The sequence below is a fragment of the Gekko japonicus genome, unplaced genomic scaffold (genome assembly GCF_001447785.1).
Source record: "Gekko japonicus isolate JY-2015 unplaced genomic scaffold, Gekko_japonicus_V1.1 scaffold501, whole genome shotgun sequence".
Classification (NCBI taxonomy): Eukaryota; Metazoa; Chordata; class Lepidosauria; order Squamata; family Gekkonidae; genus Gekko; species Gekko japonicus.
Genome location: NW_015175985.1, coordinates 1,451,234 through 1,475,895, shown reverse-complemented (window position 1 = coordinate 1,475,895; position 24,662 = coordinate 1,451,234). Strand labels below are relative to the sequence as shown.

The window sequence follows — 24,662 nt, the reverse complement described above, 5'->3', positions numbered from 1 at the left end:
CACCAACGATGTAGGGGAAATGCAGTCGTGGGGGCCTGGAGGAAAAATTTAGGCTGCTAGGCAGGAAACTCAAGGCCAGGGCCTCCCAAGGTAGCATTCTCAGAAGTGCTATCTGTTCCACGCACAGGGCTGGAGAGACAGGCACAGATCAGGAGTCTCAATGTGTGGATGAGATGATGGTGCAGGGGGAAGGGTTCAAGTTTGTTAGGCACTGGGATGCTTTTTGGAACAAGAGGGAGCTGTACAAAACAGACGGTCTCCACTTGTCCTGAGAAGGAACCAAGCTGCTGGCGCTTAAAATAAAAAAGGTGGCAGAGCAGTTTTAAAACTGAATATTGGGGAAAAGCCGACAGGAGATGAAAAGTCTCAGGTTCGGGATGGCTAATCTCAAAGAGATGAAGGGGTAGCTGTTACTTTTCTACAAGGAAATGGATTAGAATTGTCCACTGATGTGGACCTTTTGTGGATAAAAAACTGGCTAATTAATAGGAAATAGAGAGTGAGTATATAAATGGGCAATTTTCTCAGTGGAGGGTGGTAAGCAGTGGGGTACCACAGGGATCAGTACTTGGTCTGATGCTTTTTAACTTGTTCATTAATGATTTGTAGTTGGGAGTAAGCAGTGAAGTGGCTAAATTTGTGGATGACACGAAGTTGTTCAGGGTGGTAAAAAACATGCAGGATTGTGAGGCACCCCAAAGGGGTTTGTCGAGGATGGGTGAGTGGGCATCAACATGGCAAATGGGGTTCAATGTGGCCAAGTGCAAAGTGATGCACATTGGAGCCAAAAATCCTAACTATAAATACACGTTGATGGGGTCCAAACTGGCAGAGACTGACCAAGAGAGATATCTTGGAGTTATAGTAGATAACTCACTGAAAATGTCGAGACAGTGTGCGACTGCAATAAAAAAGGCCAACACTATGCTGGGGATTATTAGGAAGGGAACTGAAAACAAATCAGCCAGTATCATAAAGCCCCTGTATAAATCAACGGTGCGACCTCATTTGGAGTACTGTGTACAGTTCTGGTCACCAAACCTCAAAAAGGATATTATAGCATTGGAAAAAGTACAGAAAAGGGCAACCAGAACGATAAAAGGGTTGGAACACTTTCCCTATGAAGAAAGGTTAAAACACTTGGGACTCTTTAGCTTGGAGAAACGACGACTGAGGGGTGACATGATTGAGGTTTGTAAGATTATGGATGGGATAGAGCGGGTAGAGAAAGAAGTACTTTTCTCCCTTTCTCACAATACAAGAACTTGTGGGCACTCAATGAAATCGCTGAGCAGTTGAGTTAGAACAGATAAAAGGAGGTACTTCTTCACCCAAAGAGTGATTAACACATGGAATTCACTGCCACAGGAGGTGGTGGCAGCTACAAGCATGGACAGCTTCAAGAGGGAATTAGACAAACATATGGAGCAGAGATCCATCAGTGGCTATTAGCCACAAGGTACAGATAGGAACTCTGGAGCAAGTGATGCTCTGTATTCTTGGTGTTTGGGGGTGGGGGGACAGTGGGAGAGCTTCTAGTGTCCTGGCCCCACTTATGGACCTCCTGATGGCACCTGGTATTTTTGACCCCTGTGTGATAGAGTGTTGGACTGGATGGGCCAGTGGCCTAATCCAAGATTGGCTTATTTTATGTTCTTATGTACTCGCCAATGATGCTCAGGTGCCAGAAAAGGCTGGTCCTGTGAACAGTGCCTTCAGCCCTGTTGGGATTTGCTTCTTACTCCACATGTGTCTATTCAAGTGGGCAAGAACATACACTACAAGGGTGGGGAAAGATTCCAAGGTTTCAGTGACCAACATTTAGAAGCAGTCGTCTTTTAAGAGGAAACTCTTCATTACGGCCCCTCTTAAACTTTAACAATTACAAATTTAAGGCACATTCAAAGAAAAGCATTCTTCCACGTTTGTTCCTTCCATGTAGGTTCTTTATTTAGTCCAGGTTAAAGCGTTTTCCTGTAGGCATAATTTTTGTTGCAAGTTCAAGGCCATAAGGAAAGTGCTAAGACAAACTGCTTGCAGAACTCTGCTTCCTCTTGCTTGCCTTGTAGCCGGAAGCTTCCTGTCCCTTAGCTCGGTTTATACTGTCTCATGTGCCCAGCAATTGAAGCTGCAATCTCAGAATGCTTCTTGTTTTGGCCATAATAATCAACAAAGCCCCCATCTGGCCCAACAAGATACATTATGATGGTGTGATCTACCTGCAAAAGAATACACAAGACAAATTGAGAGGATACTCAGTAGCAAGTCAGCCCCTCAGACCACCGATCAGAATGCCACTCCAGCTCTTGATTTCTTCAAGGTCTTAACACACAGTAGAGGAACATCTCAGACATGATGCGTTCCACATCAGAAAAACACAAGGACATAAAGCTGGGCAAAAATAATACCGCAACACAGGACCATCAAAGCAGTCAAACCCTGAAGAAGAAAGAAACCCCTCAATGCTGTTCTTTGGAATACCTGTCTGTTGAGGGGAAAGCAAGCTTTTAAAAAGACATCCGACTTTAAATGGTCAACTAGAAATTCCCAGATGTGCAGGAGGGTCCATCCTGAACCATAATACATATACAAAACAAGAGATTCTTATACTAATCTCTGAGCATTAGTCATACCTATCAAACAAAAGGCTGGCTTAACAAGTCTCCTCCCTGTCTAATTATACTAGGAAACCCTTGAGGGAATACTATCCCTCACACTAGTTCACTGGCTGTTTCTTGAAGATCATCCTTCTGGAAACAGGAATATGTAAGACCTCTTTTTGCCATCCTCAATAGTACATAGAATTTGATGGAAGTTAAATAAGGTAAGGTATAGAGGCTCCTACTAGCGTTGCTCGGAGAGGAACAAGATCACCACTGTATAACTGAGGCAGAGGGAGGAGGCTATCTTTTGAGTTACTGTTTAGTCAGCATTACACGAATTTCTGTTTCATGTCAGTTGTTCATTACTGTGGTGTCAATGGGATGAACTGACTGCATTTTAGATATGCAGTGAGTACAAAGCTTACAAGTTTTGGATTATTTCATTTTAAAAGAGGTAAAATCTAATCACCAGAAAATGAAATAGTAAACAGTAGATTGGACAATCAGGGAAAACCATCTGTCATTTGTTATCTGGCTCCCCCTCCTGGCTAAAGTGCTAATAATTGCAAATATTAATACAAAGAACACTTCACAAAAAGCTCATAGTGAACACATTGGCAAGGAAAGGCTGCTGGAGATAAAGAGCTTTTCTACCCGTCACACCACAATATTATGAACCTTTCAAGGTAAGTAAATATGCAAAGCAACACTTCAGTCTTCATTTTGAGCAGCAATACCTACCTCAATGGCACCTGTGCCAACCTACGCAGTTTATTTTATTTTCTTCAGTTACAGTTCACCTTTCTGGCTGAGACCCAAAGCGGATTACACAAATGAAAACAATATATGCAAACAATGCAATAGGAATGGGCTGAAAAATTAGAGAACAGACACAGCTTCTCTGGGCCCAAATGAAAACAGACACCTTAGCAAGTGCTGTCCAGCACACTCATTATGGGAGTCCTCCAAACTTAAGTATACCACCAGCTGCTGAAATTCTACAGTCCTACATTGAAAGTTCTCTTGTCATGAAGAAGTTATACTCATTCTTTGTAATCTACCTTGAGCAGAGTCTCTGGAAAGGTAGCAAAGACATTTTTTAAATAACCAAACTATTTTCCATTAGTGCCTTCCCAACTACCTATTAGCTTTGTTGACCTTCATCTTAACCCACCCTCCTCAGTACCTTAGTTAGAACTATCATTTTGTCTGCTCTTTGGCTGTTCCAATAATTAAAAAAACCTCCTTTCTCCAGCATTATCTACTTGTGATATAACTGTGAAAATTATATGCACTTACTATATAATCATTATCTTCATCTTTTGGCCCAGGGCTGTAATAGACACGGTATGCTCGAGATACCAGATCAATCTGTTCTTTGGTACCCGTCAATCCAACCAGCTTGGGTGAAAACTCTTCAATTTAAAAAAATGGAGCTTACATTAGAGGAATCAAATGATGCTCTTCCATTGCTGCAAAATCTAGTCTACACATACAGTCACAAGGCAACAGAATTAAAAAGTCAAGATATACAATACCAGGTAAGGAGACTCAGTACCTTTAACATATCTGGCAATGGCTTCTTTAGTATCTCTTTCTGGATCAATGCTGATAAAGAGAGGAATGATGTTTGGCAGAGATGAGATGTTATCTATCAAACAAAAAATATAATAATTAATATCCATGCTGATCAGTCCCTCTTCTCAGCTCTTTACTCAAAACTACAGATATGCTAGTGGGAACCCATTTGATCAAACCCTAGCTGTCAGTTTGTGCTCTTGTGGAATACCATCAGAGGGAACTGTGACAAAACAGAAGAGATTTTCTAAGCATTCCGAGTTATGGTGATCCTCCAAACCCTGTTTTGAAGACTGGAGCTGGGCCTTTATTTTCAGTTTTTCAGTTCTTTTTTTAGCTCAAACCTAGCTGCTTTTGATGCCTGAATTAATAGATAATGGTGAGTTCTCTCTCTTACAAAGTACTACTAAAAGCCAGAATTTGAAGTGGGCTTCCACATCTCATTTGGAGGAAAAGTACAAGCTGTAAATCTCAGCTCATAAGTCTTGAAAAACCATGGCTTAATTACAATTAACCATGATTAGTGTAATGATCCAGACATGAATCTCAATGAGATAGATGGACTATAAATGAAGTAAATACCAAAATAAAAGGGCCACTTCACTAACTAGGGATAGCTAGGAAATACATCAAACTAGGATGGGAAATGATTTGCAGTTGGCTTATTAATCACAATTAGTTTAACAACGGTTTCATATGATATATGAACAGGAACAAGGCTGGAGAATTCCCCCCCCCCCCAAGTTGGTTTGAAATTTGGTAAAAAATTTCCCCACAGTTCTTTTTCTTTTAAAGATATCACAAACATAAAAGGGGGAAACTTTTCTTTCAATTTCTTCTTTGACAAACCCATGCCTAAATTATCATGTATTTGTATATTTCACCTTATATCGTTAAGAATACCAGTTGAAATATATCAAATTTTAACTTTGTATGTCCTTGTTGTTGTTCAGTCGCACAGTCGAGTCTGCTTTGTGACCCCATGGACCAGATCATGCCAGGCCCTCCTGTCTTCTGCCGTCCTCTGAAGTTGGCTCAACTTCATGTTTGTTGCATCTATGACACTGTCTAACCATCTCATCCTTTGCCGTCCCCGTCTTCTTTGAACTTCAATCTTTCCCATTCAAGCCCATTGTATGTCCTTAACACATTTAAAATGTCTATATTTTACTTAGTATAGCCTTCATACCACTTATAAAATCTTGACCATGTATTTTCAAATGTAGTTTTTAGATGTCCTTTCAAAATTAAAGTTAGTTTGTTCATTTCCACAGTTTCCAAAATTTTGCGAAGGTGTTTCTGTTCTTCTCCAATATTTGGCATAAAGTATTCTAGCAGTTGTAGTCAAATGAAATATAAGAGTCATTTCTTTTACAATTTTCAGGTAAAATGTTCAACAGAAATATTTCTGGGACAAAGGGAACCAAGTATTTTAACGTTTTTGTAAAATTTTTGTAATTTTTTTTTGCTTTATCACATAACCACCAGATATGATAAAAGGATCCCAGATTATTTTGACACTTCCAACATAGATTTGAACATTTAAAATCAAATTTGGCCAGTTTATCAAGCGTAATATACCATCTATAAAACATTGTATACACATTTTCCTTATATGAAATTGCTTTAGTGATTTTTACATTATTCCCCACATCTGTGACCACTGGTCTAACTCAATAGTATGACATAGATTTGTGCCCACTTTATCATAACATCTTTAACCACTTCATCTTGGGTCTTATTTTTTAAAAGCAATGTATAACATTTCTTAATAAGTTTCTCATCAGCGTACATCAATATCTTATCTATCTCTAATATTTTGTCATAAAAACCTGTCGGCTTGTCTTTATTATATCTTGATTGAATTTGAGCTTTTTGCCACCATATTAAAGTTTCTATGGTTTCAATTCATTTCTGCTGTCTAATAAGTCTTCATATCTTAAGATTGTTTCTTCTTGAAATAAATTAGGATTTGTAATAGCTTCTAACGGAGCAACCCATTTGGGGATCTTGGTGTACAAATAGTTTTTAGCTTCTTCCCATACCTTCAATAAAGAGGCTCTAATAAAATGTTGTTTGAAATATTTGTGAATAGTTGCCCTCCCGTACCACAGAAAGGCATGCCAACCTAACATAAGATCATGCCCTTCTATTTTCAAGAGTCTTGTATTTGCTAGAGTAATCCAGTCTTTTATCCATGTCAGAGCCGCTGCTCTATAATAAAGCAACCAGTCAGGTAATGCGAAGCCTGCTCTCTCTGGCATCTTGCCAGCTTAATTCTTGGGTTTTTTTTACCTTGCCAAATAAATTGTAACATCATTTTATCAAGTTCTTTAAAATATTTTTTATTTTGAAGGATAGGTATTGTTTGAAATAGGAAGATCAGTCTTGGTAATATATTCATTTTGATAGTAGCAATTCTTCCCATTAAAGATATTTGAAGACTTTCCCATTTTTCCAAATCTTTCTTAATTTCTTTCATCAGTTTCATATAGTTATTTTCCATCAAAGAACTGCATCTATTTGTTATGTTTATTCCTAAATATTTGATGACCTTTTGAATTTCTAAACCTGCTATTTCTTGCAGTTGTTGGGCTTGAGATTGTCATTTTTGTAAGCATTTTTTTTTACAATTAATTTTAAGTCCTGCCACCTCTCCATAGTCTTGCAAAGAGTTTATCAATTGTTTTATACAGCTTGATGGATTATCTAAAATAAATACTAGGTCATCTGCAAATGCTTGGAGTTTATATTCTTCTCCTCTTAGTCCAAGACCTTTAATTTGCACATCCACTCTAATCACATCATTTAAAACTTCAAGAGCAAAAATAAACAATAAAGGTGAAAGGGGACATCCTTGTCTGGTTCCTTTGTGTGTCTCTATGCTTTGTGATAGATCTCAGTTGATAAGAATCTTGGCAAGTTGTTTAGTGTAAATTGCTTTGATCATTTTATAAAATTCCATACCAGCTTGAGAATTTCAAACGTGAAATTCCAACTGATGTTGTCAAAGGCTTTTTTTGCATCTAAAAAAATTAAAGCCATTTGTTTTTCAGGGTGAGCTTCGTAATACTCTAAAACATTCAATATCATTCTCACATTGTTTCTAAGTTGTCTTTTGGGAAGAAAGCCTGTTTGATCTTTATGTATCATTTGAAAAAGAACTCTTTTCATTCTTGTAGCTAAAATAGAAGCATACATTTTATAATCCACATTTAACAGGGAGATTGGTCTATCATTTTTAATTTATTTTTCATTTGAGTTTTGCTTGTATATGTGTTATCAGAGCTTCATTCCAAGAATCTGGAGTTTCCTCTTTGGTTGTTATATTTTGTATAACAGCTTTTAATGGGCCGATCAATTCCGCAGGAAGTCCATCCAGTCCAGGTGTTTTGCCTCCCCCCCAAAAAATGCTTCTGTCACTTCAGCGAACGATACTGGGTCGTTTAATATTTTCCTTTGATCTTCTGAAAATATTTTAATTTTGTGAGCTTCAAAATATTTTCTAATTTGTTCCTGTGATGCTTCTCTTTTCTTATACACATTTTCATATGATTCAACTAGATTTTTCAAGTCTTCCAATTTATTTATTTCTTCTTCCATATCGTTTTTAAGTGTTTTTATATACCTTTCCCCCCTTTTCTTTACGTAATTTCTATGCTAACCATCTGGTTGGTTTATTGGCATTTTCAAAATAATTTTGTTTGACATACATTATTTTTGTTGCTATTTCCTGTGTTAATAGACAGTTCATTTGATGTTGCAGAAGTGTAACTTTAATTTTTTTCTGTTCAGTTGAAGGATCCTGTTTCATCTTTTCTTCCTGTTTCTTAATCTGATAAGAACATAAGAACATAAGAGACGCCAATGTTGGATCAGGCCAAAGGCCCATCCAGTCCAACACTCTGTATCACACAGTGGCCAAAAATACCAGGTGCCATCAGGAGGTCCACCAGTGAGGCCAGGACATTAGAAGCCCTCCCACTGTTGACCCCCCCCCAAGCACCAAGAAGACAGAGCATCACTTGTCCCTGAGTGCCTATCTATACCTTGTGGCTAATAGCCTCTGAAGGACCTCTGCTCCATATGCTTATCTAATTTCCTTTTGAAGCCGTCCATGCTTGTAGCCACCACCACTTCCTGTGGCAGTGAATTCAATGTGTTAATCACTCTTTTGGTGAAGAAGTACTTCCTTTTATCTGTTCTAACCTGACCGCTCAGCAATTTCATTGAGTGCCCATGAGTTCTTGTATTGTGAGAAAGGGAGAAAAGTACCTTTCTCTACCTGCTCTATTCCATGCATAATCTTATAAACCACAATCATGTCACCCCTCAGTCATCGTTTCTCCAACCTAAAGAGCCCTAAGCGCTTTAACCTAATATTGGCTGATCTGTTTTCAATACCCTTCCTAATAATCCCCAGCATAGCATTAGCCTTTTTTATTGCAGTCACACACTGTCTCGACATTTTCAGTGAGTTATCTACTACAGCTCCAAGATCTCTCTCTTGATCAGTCTCTGCCAGTTCAGACCCCATCAATGTGTATTAATATTTAGGATTTTTGGCTCCAATGTGCATCACCTTGCACTTGGCCACATTGGGGCAGTTCCCTTTGGAGTGCCTCACAATCCTCACTGGTTTTCACCACCCTGAAGAACTTCCTTAGTGCATCTCTCAAGGTTGTTACTATGTAGAACAGGACCAAAAATGCCTCCTTTCTGTTCTACATAGTAGCAACCTTGAGAGGTGCACTTTCAAGCTTAGGAGACCTGGCCCATAAGGAAACTGAACAATATTGTCTTGTAAAGAAATTGAAATGAGACTTTCTATTGTGGCTCTTTGTTCCTGAGGAAGGACCAGAAGTCTGAAACACTGTATACTACCTAGGAAAAGTGTTGGATATCTCCTTTGGACTTGATGCATTCTGTAGACTTATATATTTCCTATGGTGGATTTTATATATAGATTTATTGCTGACTACATATGTGTTTCACTTTGCTGAAGTCTCTTTTTGTATATTTACTCTCTGTTATAGGCAAACTTTATGCTACTCATTTAGCCAACAGGCTGAAAGTATCGATGGAGGCCTCAAATATCTTAAGCAGCGCCCAATATGGATGTAAGAAAAAACAATTTTGCTTGCATAATTTCATGTTATCTTCTCTAGTAAATAACCATATAAAAGGTGCAGGTGGTGTACTTTACTTTAAACATGGGTATACCTGGTAGATTGCTGGCACTTTTTAGGAATCTATATTCTGAAAATATTCTTCAGATTCATATACCAGGTAGCTCCACCCTCTCGAACCCAATCAGGGTAAGAAGAGGTGTTAGGCAGGACTGTATCTTGGGCCCACAATTATTTAATTCATATGTGATTTTTTTTTCCAAGTCAGGGCTGTAGATTCTGTTCTCCTCAGCTAAGTGGTCACCCTGTATCTTATGTAGCATATGCAGACAATCTAGTTTTATTTGCCCGTAAACACTCAGGTTTAGTGAAAATACTGAATGAGTTTTATAATTTATGCATTAAAGGATATTTAGAAATAAACTTTGATAAAACAAAGGTACTAATCTTCTCTGAATACAAACTGAAAAGGTCACATTCTTTACCCTTACTGGGAAACTCAACTGAGATACTAAGAATATTTTGTGAGGGATTTTTTAAAAATACAAGTTTATTTAATACATTCTACATAAATATCACTCCAAAAGGAAAAGAAAGGAAATGAAAAAAAAATCTGGGGTGTGGAGTGAACTTTAACAGTAAAATAAATAAAAATAGAGACGTATACAATCAAGAGAAATATCAAAAGGAAATCAGGGCAGGGAAGGTCAACATTACATCTCAGGTTTGTTCAGAAAATTGGCTCACCATCTCAAATTCATATACATATCACTCCAGGGGAAAAAAAGGAAAAATAGAAAAACTTGAAATATCCTGGGATGTGGAGTAAATTTTTACAGTAAAATTCATAAAAACAGAGATGTATACAATCAAGGAAAGTATCAACAGGAAATCAGGGCAGAGAAGTTCAACCTTACATCTCAGGTTTGATCAGAAAATTGCCCCCACAAAATATTTTGGAATCTACTCCATACCACAGGAGAAAGGCCTCTTCTACACCCTCCTTCCCTGGGACCTGCCAACCAGAGAAAAGAAAAAAACTCCAAATTCACATACAAACTAAAGGGGGGGGGAGGAAGAGGACAGAGCAATTGGCTCATCATCTCCAATTCATATACAGACTAAGGGGGAAAGGCCATAGGCAGAGGGCTCACCTTCCCAAAACCACTTCACAGTTCTTAATATGTTCCGATTCCTATTCTTGTCATTCATCCTCAGAAAGAGTATGCTGGATTTTATGTTTCCTAATCCATTCTTCCTGCTAGAATATTCTTCATAGCCTCCCTGCATCTCTCAGCCTTCAGTTTTCTCTTCCTTGTATCAGGGCTTGCAGGACTTTCCAGACTTTCAGGACTATGCTGTTGCTCGAGAACCATAGGTATCTCTTCCAGGAACTGTGTCAACCCCTTTACCTCCAGATTGTTCTCTTACTGTTTGTCCGCCACTGAGGATATTCCAGGGGCCACCAAACTTCTGTCAGGTCGCTCCCTCATCTCCTCCTCTTCCATGCCCAATTCTTCCTCTTCCTTGTGCTATGGCCCTTAGCATTCTCTGTGCATCTGAGGCTCTACCAGATCTGCCTGGAGAGATCACCAACTCAGAAGAATGGGTGGTTTTGAGGAGCTTTTTAACATTAGAGGACAAATTCTTCCATCTGTAAAAACTCCGCAAGCTGTAATTCCATAAGAGGCAAGGCATCTTTGCATTCTCAACAGCATCATGGGAAGTGTTGGGCAGGTGAATTTTAAGTGCAATCTATGCCCATGAAAGTTGTTAGGTAGTCTTTCAACATTTGTAAGATCGATGTGTTGTATCTAAGTTCTTAAAAGCTGACTCAGGGAATAAAGACTGTCACATTTATTTCCCCATCGGCCACAATTTATGTGATTGTAGGAGATACGCAATACCACCTGGTTTGTTTGGAGGTGAAGAGAGGGATTTACATTTGGTTTCTCTTGTGTCGTATGTATTCCTTGCTGGCAAAATAATAATGAATGGCCTTTTAAGTTGGCAGTTGAGTTGGTGGGCTGAGAGCGAGGCTTGGGAATTCTGGGAGTTTCACTTGTGGGAATAATAGCTTGTTTTTTCATTGAAGACCTTGATCATGTTGCCAAATATATCAAGCATATTAAGGATGTCATTTAGTTTTTGAAAAATAGCTATTAGCGTTTCCTGCTAGTAAACAATGTTCCCCAATGAATTTCGTTAAAGAGTCTTTTTGTAATTGTAGATGCATTTCAAGTTCTTTTGCCTCCAATAACAGATGTGCTTTATAGGGAATTGCTATCTGGATAAGATGATGTTTCTGTCATTTCTACTATGCTGGAATATTTATCTTTGTCAGTCCCGTTCGAGGGGAGAAAGTCTGAATCTGGCTGTAATAGTGACTCCTCCTCTGTGTTCCCCTCCTCCACACTCAACACGTTGGGTGGGTTTGGAGATAAGAAAGAAGATGATTTACCTGTTGTTACTTTGGACTGAAAATCTTCCAGATGTGGTTGTTTAGTTGCTTTCAAAGGAGAGTAGAAATCAGATTGTGTCTCTTTTTCTTTTCTATTGTTACTGGAAAACTCTGAAAAACTGATTAATTAAATTGCTCTTGAGGCTTCCAAGGTTGCAACTGCTGTGTTATCAGAGACTAGGCTTTCGGCTGATAATTGAATATAAAAATAAGCTCAAACTGTTCCAAGTCAACTAAAAGTCCAAATATTTTGGTTGAGGCCAATTAAAATTCTTTTTTGAGAATGTACATAAAGCTGCAGGGCAACTAAACGGTGGTGCTATCTCGCCACCATCTTTGCAGACAAACCCTCCTAGGTGGGAATGTTCTTGAGATAGTAAGAAATTTGATGCCCTGACCTGGATAGCCCAGGCAAGGCCAATCTCGTTGGATCTTGGAAGCTAAACATGGTTGACTGTGGCAAGTACTTGGATAGTAGACCTCCTTGAAATACCAGAGGTGGAAGGCAGGGGTAGGCTTTATTCAGCCACCTTTCTGAATATCCTCCAGGCCCCCAGCAGGGGTCAGTCACCAGAGGTCGCCGTGATTTCCAGGTGCACACACACACTCACATGTGTGCATGCACACACACACAAAGAGATAGTGAGAAATTTCAAGTATCTCGGGGTTATGTTTTCACAACATTTCTCTTTTATCCATATGTTAATGCAGGTTAACCCTCCTTGTTTATTTTCTTTAAAAAATATTTTACTGTGAAGGAGGGTAATTTGTACCAGCACTTATAATCCTGTGTTGAGCAATTAATAATTCGGGCATCAGATATACTACTCCAGAAAGGTGTACTGGTCATATAGAATGTCTTGATTTTCTTCCAAGTCAAATTCTTTAGAAACCTGTTGGGTATATGTGATGCTATCTCCTCCTTCACCTTGTGATTAGAGCTGGGGCTTCCAAATGTATCCACTCTTATTTAGCAATCTGTCATTAAATTTTGATTTTCCCTCTTCGAGCCATCAATAGCTCCTGTTTTGTTTCAGTTGTTAACGTCAGATACCTCTATGTCCAACTGGAAAGGGAATGTAGATAAAAGACTCTCCCAATAGTGACTGAAGGCTGCAAGGAATAGTACTTGGAAAGTAAGTTGTAAAAAGTTCCAAAATAAGACCTTAAATGAAGATTGGTCCTTGGTGCTCAAGGATGCAAATTGCAAATGTTCTCCACTCCCTTCCCTAAAGATACCCTTTAGTGGTAATTTTTCCTTGCCAGACTATTTCTGCTGGTTAGAAATTCATAAGTTTAGACAAACTAGGTGTAACACTGTAAGACTCAGATGAGGTGCAAGGGAGATATAATAGAATTTGTGCAGAGGAATGCAAATGCCCTTATTGCCCGGATCAAGTAGACTTTCTAGGTCATATTGTTTTAATATGTCTCCAAAACAACATTGCACAAAACCAATACATTACTCCTTGTATAAAACAGCTAACAAAGCTTTCTGAGAAGCAGACACTATGCTATCGGCTATCAAGTAGATTGGCAAACTGTGTGAGAGATGTGGCAACTTTTCTCTTTATAGTGTCAAGAGGCAACTGACTCTCATTCTCACATTCTTTTTTTTGGGGGGGTGAGAAACTGGATGAATAGCTAATGGCTGCTAAATCTAGGGAAAGGAATTCTAATTTTACATGTAAGATCCTTGCAACAAGATAGCTCAAAATCAGCTACTGGAATAATTAATGCAAACTACTTATATTAGCAGAAATTCATTGAAATAGTACAGATGAAAAAAAGAATTAAAAATATCTGGATGCAAGATTGAAATTATTTGGCTAAGTAGGAATTTGTTTAAAGGGCTCAGCACAATGAAGGCATTACAAGCGTGCACCAGCAACTTTTGCTATGGGGAAATTATGCTGCTTCTTTTTTTTCTGGCCCCCGGAGGGAAGGGAAGGGAAGGGAACTACAATTAAGGAGAAAGTAAAGATAACCACTACTAACTAAAACCCCAAGAGAAGGAGATCATTAAAACAGCTTCAGTACAAAATCTTTCCTTGAATCGCTAATATCTTTTGAACTTAGTCAGACATGCTAAAATATCTTTTAAAACTTAGATTTAACTGTTAGAGAGAAACCCCAGAGCATCCCATTATTAAAAACCATATTTTCAAAGGCACAATTCGGAGTCCTTCAGCCTTCATTTTTTCTTCTCTTGTCTTTTCCTCAGTTTATATGGACTTTTAGGGGCAGCCGCCCCATTTTCAGAAAGAGAGTCCTCTCCAGAAGACCCCGAGTCCAGCTCACCACTGGACTTGGCTGTCCTTCTCCTTTTTATCCACTTCCTCTGGCTCACCCCACTGGATTCTCAAAAAGTCCCATGCTTTGGAAACAGAGTCAATCTTTTCTTTTTTATCCTGAAGTTTGAAGGTTACGCCCTCTGGATATAACCACCTGTAGCTAATTGCATTTGTTTGAAGAAAAAGAATTAAATCTTTATATTTCTTTCTCCTTTGTCTTATTTCAAATGGGATGTCTTTCAGGATCCTGATGGTACTGTCCCCAATTTTCAAGGGTGTCCCTCACATGCCTCTTCGAGAATCTCATTACTATTTCCCCAGACAGATTATTCTTCTTTATGTATATGGAATAGGACCTCTAGGCCACATCCATCTCGCTCATAAGATACTCCGCCTTCAAATCTGTCACTGGGGCTAATGCATTGCTCATCACTTGCTTCAGATTCTCGCCTTTGAATTCTGGGACCCCTTGGAATCGAAGAACCAAGTTTGCCTTCTCCATTTGTAGCTGTAAAAGTTGTTCTTCTGTAGAAATTTGCTTCTTTTCCAGTTTTTGCACCCTTTTCTTTTGGGTACTGGAGTCAAATTCTTTCACTTTCTCAGCTGTTTGCTCCGTGATTTTAAGAGTCTCATTCAATTGAAGCTGCTGAGTAGTGATGCTTTGGTTCATCATTGACAACTGTTCCTTGAGATTAGTCATCTGGTCCAGCAGGAGAAGCAGGGATTCTGCCAACGTTTTAGCCAACTCAGTGGTTTCTTCTGGACGAGGGCTCCCAACTACTTTCGCTTTTGAAAGTTTTTCTTTCTCAGTCCTCTTCCCCGCCATCTTTATGGATTGTTTACTTTCCGAAGATTTGCTAAAGTCTCTGAATATACGCTCATACGTTTATCCATGCCCTGGTAAGTCTCTCCCAACAGATTTCAGTGTTTTTGCTTCCGCTCCCCCCTCGGGTCTCGCATTTAAATTCGTGTGCATGGGAGGCCCCCCCCCCGCTCGCTTTCTTTCCTAGTCCTTGGGGTGGGAGCTTTCTTTTTAAAATGTCAATTGCGCTCTAATCCGACTCACAGTTCATAGTCAGTCTTGCGACCTCGCTGTAGCTCCGTTTAAACCGCTCGATTTCCAGCGCTTGTCCCAGTCAGTGTCACTACTTCCATACGGACACACAGCAGGAGGACCGTCAGGACGGAGAAGCGCCTTGGTTCCCCAGCATTGCGCTGGCAAAGAGGCTACCTCTCAAAAGTCCCATGGCTAGGAGCCTTTCAACCAGGTTCCGGGGGGGGGGTAGCGAGACTCCCCCCCCTTTCTGCTGGTGCGCAGATTTCATTTCACAATGCTTCTTAAAACATGAAAACAAATGCACACACACACTATCCCTACTATGACAACTCAACAAACCTTTGCTTTGTTAGGAATGGACATAGTTTGTTCAATATGTTTTACCACCTTTCTTCCTCCCATTCCATATTGAACATGACTGAAAGCCTTCAAACTCCAGTTTGTTGTGGCATTCTGAATGCAGGCATCTGGACAAATGGCTTTCCCTATTTTTCCCTACAAACCAAGATTCTAAACTAATAACCCAGCCTAGCAACCCAGCTTGAGGGCAAGAAACAAACTCCAAATTGCCCAGTGTCTTTGTTTGGATTTGGCAGGAGTTTGATTCAGAGCTTCTGAAACCAGGAAGATTTCAATCATGCTCTACGCACGGGACAGTACTAAGAGGGAGGGGTACACAAGCTCAACAAACAAGCCATGTTTGTGCCCATCTCAAACACATACACACACTCAAGTCTGTCCCTACATCTAAATGTAACCAGCAACCAAACTTTTTACAAATTGTGCTCTACCCACTTACAATATTTGCTCATTTTCCATTGCGGATAACTTAATGTATTCCTTGCAACGAGATTCAGACACACGCAAGAGAAAAAATATGTGGTGATTACAGAACTTTCAAAAATACTCATTGCATAAATCAAATAAAAAGATTCTATGGCATAAACCTAATACAGGGAAAACTGAGGTTTCAGTTCAGCTTACTTACCAATTTCATCCACTGCTAGAATCATTTTTTCCAGCTCTTCTGGGCAGATGTCAGGGCAGTGTGTAAAACCAAAGTATATTAACACCCACTGGCCTAGATAGTCATGGTCAGTCTTGGGCTGTCCCTTGTGATCAATAAGTGTGAAAGGGCCTCCTAGCAATGGCTTTCCCAGAGCTCGTGTCCGCTCCTTCTCCAGCACTGAAAACAGAAAATGGATGGATATATGCCTGAAGCTTCACTATAAATGGTAGCTTAAGAACATTTCAAAATGAACTGCTATCGCATACCTTTTATTTTCTACAGTATCATAATGCCACTATATAAATTGATGCTGTGACCTCATTTGGAATACTGTGTACAGTTCTGGTCACCACACCTCAAAAAGAATATTATAGCACTGGAAAAAGTGCAGAAAAGGGCAACTAGAATGAAAAAAGGATTGGAACACTTTCCCTATGAATAAAGGTTAAAGCACTTTGGGCTCTTTAGCATGAAGAAATGACGACTGAGGGGTGACATGATCGAGGTTTACAAGATTATGCATGGGGCAGAGCAGGTAGAGAAAGAAGTACTTTTCTCCCTTTCTCACAATCCAAGAACTGGGGGCACTCAATGAAATTGCTTAGCAGTTAGGTTAGAACAGATAAAAGGAAGCCCTTCTTCACCCAAAGAGTGATTTACATATGGAATTCACTGCCACAGGAGGTAGCGGCGGCTACAAGCAAGGACAGCTTCAAGAGGGAATTAGATAAGCATATGGAGCAGAGGTCCATCAGTGGCTATTAGCCACAAGGTATAGATAGGAACTCTCAGTCTGGGGCAGGTGATGCTCTGTATTCTTGGTGCTGGGGGGGGGGGTGTGCAACGGGAGGGCTTCTAGTGGCCTGGCCCCACTGGTGGACCTCCTGATGGCACCTGGTATTTTTGGCCACTGTGTGACAGAGTGTTGGACTGAATGGGCCATTGGCCTGATTGAACATTGGCTTCTCTTATGTTATTATGTACAAGTTCAGGTGGCAATTTAAAATGCTAGGCTATCAAAAACAGAGATAGTTACTAAGATAGGTTGCAAATTCCAAAATTGCAACTAGTCTTAAATTCATTATTTCAAATAAGAAAATCTAAATATACAGATATACTCTCATTCAAACAGTTTTCTGAATAAGTTTAACACACCAACCTTGAACAGACATATTAAAGGAATAATATATATTATAAATAAAAATATTAAGATTTCATGAAAATAAATAGCTTATGTTCTTAAAATCTAAGAAAAGTGTGAGGTTGCATTGCGGTAACAAACACTTAGGATTAAAATCTAAAGAACTATACTATTTACAGCCACTTGTGCAGATTGCCCCACATTTAAGAAGGAAAACAACATGCCCACACTAATACAGCAAAGAGACTAGTTAAAAAAAATTGTGGCATACATACTGTCTTCTTTTTCTTTCTTGAAATATTTCATTACTGTTAACAGTCCTCCACCAAAAGCACAAGTAATCACCAGAGATTTCCAAGTCACAGGCTACTGGGAAAAAGAAAGAGGAAGTACTTCTGTAAATAAACATTTTTCTTAGCTGTTTATTCACAAAATTGTTGTCCAACCAATTGCTTTCACAGACTCATTAACACTCTAAAGTCTTCTCCAGCCCAATGTAAATGCCCAGTTCTCCTCTGCCTTTTATTCATCCCATCCCCACATTTGGGGCCCAAACACTGTACACCAGAGAGGGCAACCCAATTATAGAACAACTTCCTCAGAGAGGTGCACCTGACCCCCTCACTTTCAATCCTTAGGAGGCAGTTGAAGATGGTTTTATTTAGAATCACATCTGGTTAAGTTTACTAGCAGTCCTGAACTGTGATTTTAAATTTTGGGGGGTTTAATGTACTTTAGCTATGCTGCAAGCCTCCTTGAGCTCTGTAAGGAAAAAAGGGAGCTAACAAATATTTTAAATTAAATAAAAATTAAAGTGAGAGAGATAAACAGGTACACTTTAACAGGGTCCATCAGGCCTCTGTCTGGGCTGCCATTACCACAATATTGTCCGTGAGTTATTTCGGAACGAAAACAGAATTTATTACATCTGCTAGGGCTCAAGACGCGCTCCATGCATGCTGGCTTGGGAAAGGTCCATAGATCATAACACATTTCTACCGGGTCCACGGACACGATTGATAAACCCTAGCCGACTACCCTATCACCACGAGGATCGCGTGTCCGGCTATCCAAACAAGAAATCTTTCAACTTCTATCATACTAACAAAAGGCAAGAGAGGATTAAGGGCGCAGCAGTTCCTCCTGGATTACAATCCACCTTCCGATACCCCTAGCATCAGTTTATAAAGCCGGTTTTAATGGTGCCGATTTCGTGCAGGTATCACTTTTCCGCCCCAAGTCATAATGAACGACCCTTTCTGCCCTGGAAAAGGCACTATCCACCTCCTCTCCTCCCTCGAGCAACGCCCAGAACTTGCTCACCCCAGGTTTGCTGGGGCCGTCCCGCGGCTTATTGCCCAGGGGCTCCGTAGCCAAGCGGCGGGCTGGGTGACAACAGCAAGCACCACATGGCGAGGCTCGCAACACCCGCCCCGCCAACAGCCGTAAGAGGGGCTTGACTGAGCCGGCCATCCTTTCTTGCGGATCTGTGAAACAGCCCTTGCATGCTAGGACAGTCTCGACTTTACTTCCGCTACGCTTACCTCACTTCCTTTTCAAGAACGTCTCCTTTCCATCTCTCTCTCTCCACATAGAGATACCAGCGGTATACGTCGATACTTCCGGTCGATACTTTTCCGGCAAAGTATTTAGGGGTTTTATCACAGACACACCAAAGGATAGAGCGTCACCGCAGTTTTGCAGCTATGGAGAGTAATTGTCAATACTGGCTGCCTTGTATTTTCCCCGGAAGTTCGGACCGTGTGTAACACGCTTTTTCTGTCTTTATGACGATCTGCAGGAAACCCAAGAGAAGGGAATGAGGGAAGGAACGGACTAGGAGGGAAGTTGGCTGATTGGCGGGAAAAGGCTTCTCGTATGGTGCGGTCTCCTTAAAACGGGTGAGTCGCCGTTCCCATAGTAACGGTGAATCCCCTCCCCTCCCAAATACAAAGAACAAAGTTTGAGTCCAGTGGCACCTTTAAGACCAACAGGGGTGGGAAATGGTCAGTAAAATTAGTAAAAGTCAGTTTTTTCACCTTGGTCAGTAATTTGTCAGTTTTTAAAAAAATTGGTCAGTGAAGTTAGTATATCTTTGATTTTCGTGAATGCAGTTTGTGTTTTTCCGTTTTTCTAAGAGTAAAAGCGATATGGTGAAATCTTCCACAAAGTATAGAAACATAATTAACCTCTTAAAACATGAGACAATGGAAGTAGAGGTGATGGATATTGTGGGATTCAACATGGCACAGCTCATGCTAGAAGGAGTTGAGAAAGCAATAGAAGAAGAGGGCAAGGGGGAAAAATGCTTCTGGATGCAGTGCAGAAAACTGTGGAGACACGAGAGTTGGTTAATAACTTTATTCAATTTATACCCCACCCTCCATGCCGGGAGCAGGCTCAGGGCGGCTTACAACGAGATTAAACATATAGGTAACAAATTATATACAATCTTAAAACAAATAATAAAACTCTAGTAAGTGATCAGGTACTTACAATGCTTACAGAAGGCTACATTTCGATTGATTCTTCTTCTTTTGAGGGGGTATTTGTTGGGGGATATTTGTGTGTGTGTTTGTGTATGTATGTGCTTGCGAGCCTAGAAGTCCTTGTGACGTCTGGCGACCCCTACTGGGGGCTTGGATGTTTTGATAGTCTGCTTCTGTGTCCCAAGCCCTGGTATTCCTTGGAGGTCTCCCTACCAGTTACTTGCTGGGGTCAGTCCTGCCGAGCTTCTAAGAACTGACAGGATCAGGCTTGCCTGAGCTATCCAGGTCAGGGCTCAATTCATTCTTCTTTATACTTATGATTTAGGTATTCTGGGGAGGGACCTCTCTACCAAAAAATATCAGGATTCTCTACTCCTCCTGTGAAAAAAATAATCCAAATGAGAATTTGAATAGTCCAGTTGGTATGGTTCTGAGCATGACTAATGCAGCTTTCTATTATAGGTAATATCTGTCCTCATGCTAGTCAGAGGGATGTACTGTTCATGCAACTGAACACATCTACATGTATATACTAAAATGTATTAGAAGGTACCAAACCAAGCTAAATTAGAAGGCACTCAGCCTTTAAGGTATGTTTTGTTATGTGATGGTAACATTTATTCTTATTTGCACTAATGAGCAATGAAGTGATGACAACTCTTCCAAATACAGTTGAGATGATATGGCATAAGGATGTGGTTTCTTGAGAGGAAGTTATAGATTCCATGTATTTGTTGTTGTTCAGTCGCACAGTTCAGTCGCAACATGTATTATTTAGGGCTTTTTCATATGTTCTTGGAAAGACAGATTGCAAGTTACCAACTATTAATTAGTTAATAGTTTAAGAACTCCAATTAGGACTGCCAGTGATAAAAGCTAAATCAATTTAAATTCAAACCCAAATAAAACTGTCTTCAACTGCCTCCTGAAGGGAGCCAGGCACACCTACCAGGGGAGCTGTTCCATAATTGTGAGGGGGCCATGGAAAAGGCCCTCTTTCATGTACCTACCAAATTAGCATCTTTAATTGGTGGGACAGTGGGGAGGGCTCTCCCTTTGATCTTAATTCCCAGGCAAACATGTATGGGAGAAGATGGTCCTTCAGATACTCCAGTCCCAAGCCACGTAGGGCTTTAAAGTACAAAACCAACACCTTGAATTGGGCTTGGGAGTGTAAGTAGTAGTAGTAAGGCCGTTACAATATAAAATATGCACAATATAAATTTAAGGTTCAAAAGTACTGTTCTAAAAACAAAGCCCTCAAAATAAACTGTATAACATTTCAACAATACAACAAAGTTTTAAAATCATAGAAGCTATGCTACCAGTTTTGTAGCTCTATGTTAACTAGAAACCACCTTGGATCTAACTTTTCTGGCTGCAAGCGCAAAAAGCGCTACCTTGCGAGTAACCAGAGGATCCATGTCCAACAAGAGGAAACCAACTTTTCATTGTCAGGTACGTTGCAAAGTTGGCTTAAAATTCCAGAATAGGAATCTGCTTCTTAGGTCTGAGTATAAAGGACAGACCATGATGTAATGAAATAGATCTTCCACTGCGGTACCTCATACACACACACACACACACACACACATTGTTTCTGTGGTTTGTTGGTATACCTTCCAAGCAGCACTTCAGTGGGCATGGATTGAAAGCGAAGAGTGATAAATGCTGCTCTTTAACTGTGGACTGCAATGTCTGACAAGTAGGAGGTTCTTAAGTGATCTTTTTTAATCCTGTGATACCATGGTGCAGATTTTAACTGGAATATTAATCTTTTGTCTAAAAGAGCATCCTCATTAAATTCCCATTGGCGCAAGTTCCGGGTATTTACAAAAGATCTGGATAAGTAATCAGGTACAGAGTATCATGAAATGATGTTATTATAAAATCTAAGTAGCTAATTATGCTAAATGTTTCATTTGGAAGATTTTGAAATTCTGGCATCGATTTCAGGATCGCTAGGTGCGCTTGAGCCCTTAGTGATGGAATACCTGTTTCTGCCCTCATTAGCGCCGCAGGAGAACCCTTGGGCAGTGCCAATAACCACCTCAGGAAGAGATTTTGCACTGTCTCCAGGCTGGTCAGTATTTGCTCCTTCCAACCCCAAAGTTCTATTCCGTACAACTAACGAGATACTATGTTGTTGAAGGCTTTCATGGCCGGAGTTCATTAGTTGCTGTAGATTTTCCGGGTTGTGTGGCCATGGTCTTGGCATTGTAGAACCTGATGTTTCACCAGTAACTGCGACTGGCATCCTCAGAGGTATAACATGGAAAGATGGAGTACTCTCTGTGTCAAGGAGACTACTTTGGTAATAAAGAGCTTAAAGAGCTTTGGTGATAAAGAGCTTAACAGCTGGATCTATTAAAAAGCCCCCTTTAGTTAGATAAAATCTCAAAATTACTCCCAATGACTTATTTGGTGTTGATTTGATGGAGGCTACATGGGCATTCCAATTCAATGTTTCGCTAAATGTTAGACCCAAATACTTGTATATCTTACATTGTTCTACTGGGACACCTTGGATATTCCATACATTTTTTGGGGTCTTTTACGGAATACCACCACCTTGGTTTTGGAGTATTTAATAGCCTCTTCTCCTTGCAATAGTCTCCCAAGCGAAGAGTCTCTTTAGATCAATTCTCATTAAAGAGAATAGAACCATATCGTCTGCATAAAGTGGTAATGATATTTTTTGTTGACCCTGGTCTTGGGAGTGGATCAGTAACCAGTGTAATTGCTGTACTATTGGGGACATATGCTCCCAATAGGTGGCCCCTGCATGCAGTCTAGGCTCTGCATTCTGCACTAGCAGCAACTTCCAAACACTCTTCAAGGTAGCCCCAAGAAGAATATATTGTAAACATCCAGTTAAGACAACAAAGTTTAATTCTGGGAATTAATAAGAACTGAGTGACTTAGCATGTGTAGTGAGATAAGAACCCAATATCTCTGTTAAGCTCTGGGGGTTCCATTATCCTGAGTGTTGTAATAAGTTGTAATTCAGCTGTCTCCTGTTTTGGTCTGTTTCTGAAATTCCTTTGCAATAAAACAGCTACTTTGAGGCCCCTCACTGAGTGTCCTAGGAGGGTGAAATGTTCTCCTACACGTTTCTCAGTTTTGTGATTCTTGATGTCAGATTTCTGGTCATTTATCCTTTTTTAAGGAAAAGACACTGTTATGCTGTTTCTGTTGAAAGCTGGAGAAGTCCTTATATAAACATCTATTTTAAATTAGAAGTCCTGTAATGGAAAAGCTGTTATCCCCAAGATACACATTTGAAACCAGACCATACGTGTGTTACTTGGTGAGATTCTTGATTGTTTTTCTTTCCTTATAGGCCTTGCTGAACATCAGTTTGTACAGTTCAATGGAGGGTTCAGTCAAGACCAGCTGGATTGGCTTGATGAAGTTCTTACATATGCTGACAAACATCAAGAAAGAGTTGTGATAGACATAGCAACGCCATGTGTCCTTGGCTCCTTGTCCCCAGCCTTATCTCATTCTTTTCTGGCACTTGTGCATAGCCTGTCTTGTTCTTAAGTCACATGTGAGATTTTGAACCAGTCCTACTTTTTCCTTAGCTGATTAAAAAAATAAATAAATTCAAATATATTAAAACCTAGCATACGAGAAAAGAAGGGGAAAAACCAACAACTTGAAGTTACAAAATATTACAAGATGATATTTAGATTATGGCTGATACCTTCAATTGTGTTACAGCTGAGTGACAATATCCTTGATGTTATACAATACAAAGTCTATGCAGCTGCAGTACATATTTAAAGGTAACAAAATTCCTCTAAGGCTATAGATGAGGGTATTATGGTTTGTGAAGGCAACAATTCAAATCCTGGGTGCCACATTTTGACAAAATCAGTAAGGTAAGTTTCAGAGTTAGATTTTTTAAGATTGTCAGTAATTTTCTCTAATATAAAATATTCCCAGATCTTTTGATACCATTGTTGTAGAGTAGGAGGGGAGGGATCTTTCCATTTAGCTGCAATCATAGCTTTAGCTGCAGCCAGCAATTTAGAGAGTAGGTCTTTATAATGATACTAGGAATAAGGCCCATTGTGGAAATGAATACAATGAGTGCTAGAAAGAGGCTCTGGGAGAGTGCCAAGGCCGTGGGCAGTCAGAATCAAATTGCCATGGCAACCTCAGCAGGGTATAAAGACACAGAGTCCACCATTTTCTCCAGGGGAACGGATCAATGCCATCTGGAGAGCAGTTGTAATTCTGAGCTTTATATAAGGGGAGAGATTGCAATTTAGTCTGGCAACATTCCATGCGCTCCCATTGGCTGTAAAATGCCCACCCTCAGCCATTGGCCCATCAGCCGCCACTCGAGTACTCGCGTGCCATTGGCCGGGTGCTGGGTTTGCTACTCTTCTCTGCCCACTCCTTCAGCCCCTGGGTCCTCTCAGAATTTCTGGCAGACGGATTTCTCTCTTGACGAAGATAGTTGCCTCCTGTCTGAGACTAACCTTTTCCCTCAGTAGCTGTTGGTAGGTGCAACGAAATGGTAGCTATCTGTATCTGTGAGATGGCTGCCATCTCTGTGTTTAAAATGTTCCCCCAGAAGGCTTAATTGAGCTGTAGTTCCAGAGAGGGGCCTTCCTCAGCTGCTGGCCTACACTTCCCAGCTGCACCAAAAAGTGCGGGGAAACAGGGACCTTGGGGCGGGGCAGCATCAATATAGACTCCAGCTAGGCCACAAGCCAGAGATGTGGGGGAACCCTGGGAGGCAGCAGAAATTCAGCCACTACACAGTCAGCTGGACTGGGGAAGGAATGGAAGTTTCCCTGCTCTCTTGGGCAAGAGAGAGAGAGGCTGAAGCAGAGAGATCCTATCCTGAGCCCACAAACCCCAGAGCTAGAGTGTTGTGTGTAGGG

The 24,662-nt window shown here is 40.2% G+C and overlaps 1 protein-coding gene across 2 annotated transcripts; it reads right to left on the bottom strand.

The window, feature by feature from the left end:
* Positions 1–1,611: 1,611 nt before the first annotated feature.
* LOC107123121 (protein SCO1 homolog, mitochondrial) lies at positions 1,612–18,801 on the bottom strand. Of its 2 annotated transcripts, none has more exons than XM_015426298.1 (6): positions 18,596–18,801; positions 17,548–17,638; positions 16,111–16,308; positions 4,162–4,254; positions 3,903–4,018; positions 1,612–2,219 (listed from the first exon to the last, which is right to left on the bottom strand). In XM_015426298.1, the coding sequence occupies exons 1-6, from the start codon at positions 18,743–18,745 to the stop codon at positions 2,088–2,090; spliced, it is 780 nt and encodes a 259-aa protein (XP_015281784.1). In that variant the 5' UTR covers positions 18,746–18,801; the 3' UTR covers positions 1,612–2,087. The 2 variants fall into 2 exon arrangements, with proteins under 2 accessions (XP_015281784.1, XP_015281785.1); XM_015426299.1 differs by having other exon boundaries at positions 17,548–17,641; positions 18,596–18,643.
* Positions 18,802–24,662: the final 5,861 nt, after the last annotated feature.

Bases quoted from the DNA above. Each gene is read 5' to 3' on its own strand.
- LOC107123121 (XM_015426298.1), bottom strand. From the start codon at position 18,745: ATGGCCGGCTCAGTCAAGCCCCTCTTACGGCTGTTGGCGGGGCGGGTG. The intron at 4,255-16,110 runs GTAAGTAAGCTG...TTTGTTTGATAG, and splicing joins TCTAGCAGTGGATGAAATTG to ATAACATCTCATCTCTGCCA. The intron at 2,220-3,902 runs GTAAGTGCATAT...ATTCTTTTGCAG, and splicing joins ATGAAGATAATGATTATATA to GTAGATCACACCATCATAAT.